This window comes from Triticum aestivum, chromosome 3B (assembly GCF_018294505.1).
Source record: "Triticum aestivum cultivar Chinese Spring chromosome 3B, IWGSC CS RefSeq v2.1, whole genome shotgun sequence".
Taxonomy (NCBI): domain Eukaryota; kingdom Viridiplantae; phylum Streptophyta; class Magnoliopsida; order Poales; family Poaceae; genus Triticum; species Triticum aestivum.
In genome coordinates, this window is record NC_057801.1 from 446,767,675 (window position 1) to 446,776,475 (window position 8,801).

Genomic DNA, 8,801 nt, shown 5'->3' on the forward strand with positions numbered 1-8,801 from the left:
CGCCGTCCCGCCCCCCACCTTCTCCCCGGCTGGCTCCCGGCGCCGCCCCGCCCCCACCTTCTTCCCGTCTGGCTCCCGGCGCCGCCCCTGCTTCCACCCACCATTGCCGCCACGCCCCTGCTTCCGGCTGCCATCGCCGCCACGCCCCTGCTTCCAGCCGCCGCCACTGCTGCCCCTCTGCCTTCTTCCATGGCGGACCAACCCTGTTGCCGTGCCACATGGTCAAGGTCGCGTAGGAGAAGCTGTCCCTGGCCCAGCCGATGTGGCCCGGCACCCGGAACGACATTCTCGCAAATTGAAGGCTGATCTAGAGGCGTTGAAGAGGGAATGTTCTGAGAAATCGAAGCAACAGACTGAGCTAGCACTTGAACTGTTTGCTGCACATGCTGAGCGGGATTCCTACAGGCACGAAATTGAAGAATTGAAGTCATCACGGCAAGAGTCATCTCGGCAAGAGTCATTTCAGCCAGAGTTAAGTAGACGGCAAATAAAATCTGTAACCCCCAAACGTGGGGACTGGATCAACATGGAGAAGGAAGTAGAAGACGAGATGAAGTTTCTGAAAGAATCAAATGCAAGCTTACAAGTACATTTGAAGAGCACTCAAGAGGCAAATATAGAGCTTGACCACCGCCGTGCCCCTGCGCCCTAACCATCGCTGATGTCCAACGCCATGGTGCCTCCCATGGCGGCCGTTCACTGCCGCCTCCCTGGGCTGCTCAACAACACAGCGCCGAGTCATTCAACGCTGCAGCTCTACCACCATTAGCAACTCTGACTTTCATGGTGTGGTTCCGGAGGTTCAGGGCTCCTTTGATTCAAAGGAATTGCATAGGATTTTTAGAGGATTTGAACCCTTAGGAAATTTTTCTTGTAATGCTTGTTTGATTCGTAGGATTGGCATCCTTAGGAATTTTTCCATAGTATCCATTTGTACTACATTTTGAAGGAAAATTTCCATCCACTCAAACCTATTTATAGAATTCCTTTTTTTTTCCTGCGCTATCAAACATTCTTTCAAATCATGTAGGATACTATAGGACATGCCATCCTATTCCTACATTTTTCCTATTCCTTCATTTTGACAATCCTGCGAATCAAAGAGGCCCTCAGTTTTTTCAGTGTATGTTTACGAATGCATGTCTAGTTTATTCTCTATTTCCCCATGTCAATTGCTGAAAATATTATCAATCGCGTCCCCCTCGGTCCAAGTATGTTAGCCGCATGAGATAAAAAATCAGCTACTTTTAACTGAATAAAATGTCACACAAGTTCAGTTATATCTGTTGCAGGAGTTCAAAAATCTGAACAAACAAAGCTCAAACCAAGTTAAAAATTTGTTTTCCTTCATAAATTAGTTGTTTTTTGGTTAATTCACTGTTATGGACAGTACAAATACACACTGTTGTGTAGTACATGTGTGTATTGTAATTGTGGTTTGGAGCTCAGAAAAAAGATAACAAAAAGGTTCATAGAATAACCCAAAACATTCGGTAGTTTTGTAAGCCCAAATTTGAGTTCAACATGTTTTCTAACATCATCTCATTAAGAACCCCAGAAACGGTTCAATGTGTGTGTTCAAAAAAATAGTGTGGCTATATATAAAAAAATTAGTAGCTCGGCAAAAAGAAGTTTAACCGATTCAGTGCAAGTTTTGCTTCTAAAAACTGGCATTGTTCATCATGTACTGATCCATTTGAACTATGGATGTGTTTGAAAAAACGGATGTTCAGCATGTACTGAAAATGCCTTTAAAAAATGAGTAAATAGCATCAGTGAGTTCTAGTACTTATATTGCAAAAGTTCATTGACAAAAGAAATATCAGTACAGTATGATGCTTCAGTTAGAAGATCACTGATGCTATTTCCTTCATAGTTTCCCTGTTGTTTCAACTTTTTTTAACCTTTTTGTCTCTAAATTCTGCATCTTTTTTTTTTGTTTACAGACTATACACATGATACTTGTACTGGGACTAGAGTAAAAGTATTACTTCCATGCATGTTCAATTGAAAAAACACTTTAAGTTTCAGGAATTGAAGAATTCTTTTAGGAAGAAATAGCCTTTTGAGCTACTGTTGATGGCTGGCATTTGTGCCCCGAAGGTATTTTTGCTTATTCCTAAAAGAGAAAAATTGCATTTCATAATTCGCCTATCTAAAGCTGATTTCACTCACTTATGTTACTATGTTCTTTCTAGCACACAAGATGGTGTGTTAATCTCTATGAGAGCATAGGATGTCTAAATGTAGAAGTAGTTCCATAAAATTTCATTGTGTTAAAAAAAATGCACAAACTACTCTGTTTTGGGGTACCTCACGGTAGTGTGTATTGTATGCCTTCTGAACACTGATGCATGATGTTCTTTGGTACATGTTTTCAGTACGAGTTTGGAAGGGCAGGAAGTTCTATTGCTGGCAAAACATACACTCTGTACAAAAGAAGGTAAAAACATACACCCAGAAATACATGATGTTCTAGATGTATTCTAGGTGGTTCGGTGCCGCTGCGTCTAGCGGTCCAACCTTGCCGCCCGAGGCCGTTCACTGTTGCCTCATTCTTGTTTTTAGTTCAGTGAATTTCTTATTTTATTTCCCTTCAATTTCTAATTCTTTTTCAGTTCAGTCAGTTTCCATATACATAAGCTTTTGCTGAGTGCATGCCATGTGTTTGCTAAAATCTCAGTGCACTCGCCTACTAGTTTTGATGTGTTCATGTTCGTTTGTAGCTAATGTAAAATCTGGTTCGCTTGAGGCAGGGACAAAGAAGTGAGCAAAAAGGAGAAATTAATCAATTGCTCATTATGCAACGGTGGTTTTTCCTATGCACATGTTGACACACCGTATCATGAAATGGGAATGATCAATTTCCTCTCATAGGATTTGCTATAACTGTGTACACCTTTGTAAGCTTTTTCAGTTGCTAGCAAAAATAGATTTGTAGCAGTTCAACATAAAAAGTGAAATCAGTTAGTTGATGAAAATAATCCACTTAGATACGTATACACTGCAGTACCAGTTCGGTACAACAAAATTCTGCAGTTCGTTAAACAAAAATAGAAACACATACTGTGGTTTAGGGCCTAGACCACAAACACTTCAGTAATTAAAACAGTTCAAAATATAGTTACAATAGTAGTTCAGAGTTCAAATATAGCTACAGTCAACCAATTTGGAATTTTTCAGATGTTGAGAGCGAAGAATGCACTTCTCAGCTCAGAAAAATAGCTGAAGAAAAGAACTATAACTTTCTGTATGCTTGTTTTAAGTTCTTGCATCAAGTGACACCAAACCTGTTTGATGGAATATTCACAAGGAATGATCAAAACAAAAGTGACACACTCAGTTCAAAATCTAATTTTAGAACAGTACAATTTTTATTTTCGATGTGTTCTGCATTTTAGGTGGTGGAAAACCAATAAGTGCTACTACTGGTGTACACCAAGTTCAAGGATTTTGCCATGCTCGAGCATCCACTGGCTCCGACCTCCACCCGCTGCCGCGCGCCTGGGATCCGCAACCTCCAACCTCTCGTGGGCCTCAGCTGGTTTCTCTGTCCCGAATGTCGCCGCGGGCCTCCCTGCAGCATGGCTTCGGTTCCCTCTCCAGATGCGTCTGTGCCAACCATCTCTACAGGCTACCCTATTCCTTCGCTGGACTACTCCTTCCACCAGCAGCCCCCCTAGCAAACCGCATGTCTCATATTTGTTCTTATTTTCTTGCAGGATGCATCAAAAAGCCAGATTCACAAATTCATCTCCTATATGCTTTTCAGTTCATGGACTTCCCATTGGTAAGTCCAATTTATTTTGTGTTTTAATCTTCTTCCTATAGCACTTGTGCTAATTCGTAGTGATGGGCACGTAAATTTTGTAGTCTTACACACACAAAATGCTTGAAGTTCAATTACTGATTCTTAGTAAGTACACTCTATTTTGGGGAGTGCACATCTTGCTTAGAAAACATGGATAAGTTCATGAAGAGAAAAATCATACGTTGAAAATCTAGGAAAGCGGTAATCCATAGGCCCATGCCGCAGTGCTGATGCATACATGCCTGCTTCTACCCGCAGTTTTACTAGTTGTTTGTTGAACATTCCACTGTGTGTGTTTTAGATGCTAAGTGCCAGTGCCACGGTTGATGGTGGTATACATAAAAACAATGAATTGTTGCAGTGTAGCTGAACTAGAGCATCACAGGCTAATTAATTGTAGTTTCTTGTTGCGCAATGACAGTTTGTGTGCACCATGCGTGTAAGAATGTTGTTGCTGGATGGCCAAAAAAACAGAGCTTAATTAGTCTCTACAATACAATGGTTGGCTGGAGATTTCTTTTTACTTGTCCAGAGAAAATTATATCTATACTATGTGTATCAGTTCATGATATAATTTTTCACCAGTTCATAATTTCTTCTTCTTATGATAGATAAATACACTAGTTAGGATCTTCATTGCTGGATCCCGTCGTCGGTGTCGATAGCGTCCATGAGCACCAACACCTCACATCCGGTGTGAGCAGCTCCTGAAACTATTTCTTAATGTTGCTACAAGTCTGCACTTATGGTTCAGTCCTACTAGTACTGATGAAATATAGACTTGAGTGGAAAATTTAGTTGATTCATTTTGTGAACACGTATCCGTTTCAGTGTTAAAAATAGGAACACAATAAGTTAACTTTGCAAGTGCATCAGTTCACCTTGAATGAAATACATAAGTGCACCATCAATTTTTCCATCAGTTCACTTATTAAAAAAACAGAAAGTTGGTTGTGTAAAGAAAACTGAAGAACCAATGTCAGTCTAGAAGTTCAGTAGGTAACTCCAGGCAAGTGCACTCGTTAGAAAATTTGGGGTTTCCTACATTTTAGAGACTACAGAAATTGAGTTTGCTATGTTTGCATTACTTAACGTGTATGTATGATGTATTAAATTCCAGTGCAAAATTAGTGAAGTTCAGTACAATTTGTACTATAAAATACAGTACAACAAGCAATTCTTTTGAGTGTTTTTACACAACCAATGATGTTGGCATTTCACTTCAAGGATGCAGTCCTGTGGTATAGCAACTTAGTAACTAGAAATAATATACATCAGTTCAAAAAATACTTGCCATGAGTAGTTAGGAGTTTATTTGGGCTGGTTAGCAATTCGGTAACTAGAAAAAGGATACATCCAAATATACTTTCCATAAGTATTTAACCACTGACCTGAGAATTAAACATGATGCTCAGTGTATTCTCTCAATCTTAGTTGTCTTGCCTCATATGAAAAAATAGTGTTATATTATATGGTGCTAATTTACATCAGGACAAGATGCATCCTTTTCATCAGCTCAAGATCATTTGGTTCAGTTATTTCTTAAAAAAACTTTGAATTAAAAACATGAATAAAGGTGCATTCTTCTGGCTGCCCTCGGCGATGCTCCCCACCACCACTCTGCCTCGTCCCGGTGAGTGGTCTGGCACCGCTGCGTCCAGCGGTCCAACACCGCTGGCCGAGGCGATTCACCGTTGCCTCATTGTGAGTTCGCTGTCAAGAACAAGCTAGACCACCTATAGTCCCCGGTGGTCGCCTTGGCCGCCCTCGACCACAAGCCCATCCACCATGGTTACTGGCAGCCGTCAAAGTGGAGCGCGGACAACAGTCCAAGTTGATGCATGATCCCCATTCCTTCTCCCCCTGGGTGCCCCTCCACTCTTTTTTAAACTGAACCTAAACACCTGTACTACTATCTCATCTGCTAAAAATGAAGACGTCGTCTCAAATGTGTGGAAAGAATTGCATTGTATTTTGTGCTTGTGAGTTGCTCAAATGCTTGTTTGCTGTTGTTCATATTCGCATGTGAAAAAAGTTTATGTAAATTATGTGGCTAGTATAGTTCGGAAAAAAGTGTGGAGATGACAAATCTAAAGTTTACTTTCCAGGAACTTTGCTTGCAACACCTGGACAGGTCAAAATTTGTGGCACGTTCAGTACAAAAAAAATGTGGAGATGAAGTAAATTTGAAACTTTGCAGGGGCTGGGGGTACTTCACTACTAAATTAACATTGATTCAATATGTACTCCCTCCGGTCCTTTTTACTCTGCATATTAGGTTTGTCTTAAGTCAATCTCATCCAACTTTGACCAAGTTTATATAAAAGATTATAGATTTTCACATAACAACACCAATATCATTAGATTCATCTTGGAATATGTTTTCATATTATATTTATTAGATATTATAGATGCTAATAATTTCTAATATAAATTTGGTCAAACTTAGCAAAGTTTGACTTTCGGCAAATCCAATGTGCAGAGTAAAAAGGACCGGAGGGAGTACTAGATGTTCTTGTACTAATGCTCAACAGCAAGTCCATGTATTACTACATGAGAAGTACAAAAATTACTTCTAGTGAGAGTTCATTTAAATCATGATGTCTGAATCGAGGTTAGCCCCTGCCACCATGCTCCTACACGGCCGGGTGGTCATGATGATTAGCAGTACATACACAAAACACCAATGTTTGCTTGATGGCCATTCCTGATCTACATACTTACGTAAGATGCATACATCTATGCACGTGTATTGATGAATTGGTTTACTAGTAGAACCTTGTAAAGATATTCCCACTTATTGTATACACGTAGATTTTTGAAATTAGTGTCTGCTGATGTGGCTCATATGCTTGAACTTACATCTATCAAAAAAATGACATGTTAATTTCATGCACGGCCGCCGCGGTTTGCTTGCATGTGTAGGAGTACTATGTAGTTGCAGATTAGCTATTACTCTCACTCGGCATGGTTTGGAGGAGTGCTAGCTAGTTGCACATTGTATCAGGTGTTTCTTTTACTGCTCTGCTGCTGATTCTTGGACACAGTATACTTTCTCATATGTTTCATTAAATAGAGCACATGAAACCTAAGTCAGTACTTAGTAATGTCAATTTTGTGATGCATTTTCTTTCCGTTTAGGACCTGCACGAGTTTCGGCCAAGGAACCATCATCGGGAAGCAGGGTGTCCCCTGAGTTCTGTGCAACAACGGTCATTGAACTCGGTAAGCCTTGCACAGATAGCATGTGCAATGATGAATGCATGAAGATCTTTCCAGGTCCTGGCGACTGTGAGAAAGGCAAGTGCTTATGCGGCTTTTGCTGAAGAAGAAAGGCCTAGCTTAACTGGGGTAGGAGTACTCAAATCAGGTGTCGATGTTGTGGAGGCTTTTGATCTTTCCCTGGTTATGGTGTACATGAATAATAGTTCACATGGATAAATTTTTTAGCTATGGTGTAGCGGCTCAACATGTATTATATCATCAATGCATAAAGAAACACGTACAAAGTTCAATATGTGTATAGAGAAATTTGATACCAGTTCAAAGAAAAACATAGCATCAGTACTCAATATGTGTATAAAGAAACATCTACAAAGTTCTGTACAAGAATAGGGCGATGGTTTTTGTGTTGAGGTTGGTGCTATGGGTAATACGATTCATGTACATGTATTATGTGTGGAAAAAATTTCTGTCAAATGAAAGGAAAAATGGTTTAATTAAAAATATTGATCAATACGAGTTAAAAAAGGTGGTCTGTTCGGAATAAAAGAAATGACAGAAATTCAAATTGTAAAAGTTCAAGCAAAAGGAAACCCCATGCAATTCAAATGGGAAAAGTACAAGTCGTTAAAAAAGAGAAGTACAGAACATCATTGTAAAAATGTTTAGTTCAAAAAAAGAATAAAAAACATTTTCCTTTTGAAAAAAATATCATTCAGTTCGATGATATAAACCATGCAAGTACAGGGGCGACGATACAATAAAACCGTTGAAAACTTACGAGCAAAAATATTACCCAAAATAGAGTAAAGTCTAGTATGTTAAAACAGGCTTAGTACAAAATCATATGGACATCAATTCAATTAATCTTTTTTCAAAACCTTTCAAAATTAGTCTATGAAGAATACATCAGTACAAACGCACATGTAGATCAGTACAAGTACTCTGTTTTTTCTGACGGAAAAACAGTATGATGGGTCTCACCGTAATCCAAATTACTCTTCAACGGTTGCGAATTTGAGAAAATGTTCAACATGACTAAGTTTTTTATTTTTGATATCTTTCCAAGGGTATATTATTTGCCTCATTTCGACAAACTTTAAAAAAATCGCGTTTGAAATCAAATTTGACTATATTCGAATTCGTTTTTAACCGTAAGGAATTAGAAAAACATTTCAATACAAAAAAGTTGTGCATTTTCCATAGCTTTCCAACATCGTATCATTTGCGTCAATCCGACAAACCGTTTGCAAAAAATCGTGAAAATACGTTTCGCCCAGAATTTCACCGTTTTTCAAATTACTTTTAAATCGTATGGAATTGGAAAAACAATAGATATATGGAAGATGCGGATTTTCACCAGCTTTCCAACGCCATCTTATTTGCTCAATTCTGACAAACCATTTGAAAATTGAGTCCAAAATATGATTCACGTTTTCGGTTTTGAAAAAAATGGATTTTTCAAAACTGCTCTTAAACCATAATGATTTTTCAAAAATGTTTAGTATACTTGAAATATAGTTGTCAAGAGCTTTCCAACGATATATTACACGCCCTGTTCCGACAAAAAAATTGTAAACATTTTTTGAACTAAAGAATACGATCTGTTAAACAGAAATGGAAGTATCAGTTCATACCGCTCGAAAACATCAGTACAACCGCCTGAAACCGTCAGTTCAAGTAGGGTAACAGAATAATATTATGTTACGTGTAACTGAATAGCCCAGATGTGTGTGTATATATATATATATATATATATATATATATA

General features: G+C 38.8%; 1 protein-coding gene across 11 annotated transcripts; it reads left to right on the top strand.

Annotated features, from left to right (window-relative positions):
• The first annotated feature begins 6 nt into the window (after positions 1-6).
• Positions 7-7,264, top strand: LOC123070281 (uncharacterized). 11 transcript variants are annotated; one of them, XR_006433585.1, is made up of 6 exons: positions 7-2,103; positions 2,382-2,443; positions 3,402-3,790; positions 4,423-6,089; positions 6,294-6,425; positions 6,953-7,264. XR_006433585.1 is itself a non-coding variant. In XM_044493403.1 (6 exons), exons 1-5 carry the CDS (start codon positions 2,080-2,082, stop codon positions 4,474-4,476), a joined length of 417 nt encoding a protein of 138 aa, XP_044349338.1. In that variant the 5' UTR covers positions 7-2,079; the 3' UTR covers positions 4,477-4,505; positions 6,294-7,264. The 11 variants fall into 11 exon arrangements, 7 of the variants coding, with proteins under 7 accessions (XP_044349338.1, XP_044349339.1, XP_044349337.1 ...); XR_006433586.1 differs by having other exon boundaries at positions 4,423-4,505; XR_006433583.1 differs by lacking the exon at positions 4,423-6,089 and having other exon boundaries at positions 3,402-3,610; positions 3,723-3,790.
• Positions 7,265-8,801: the final 1,537 nt, after the last annotated feature.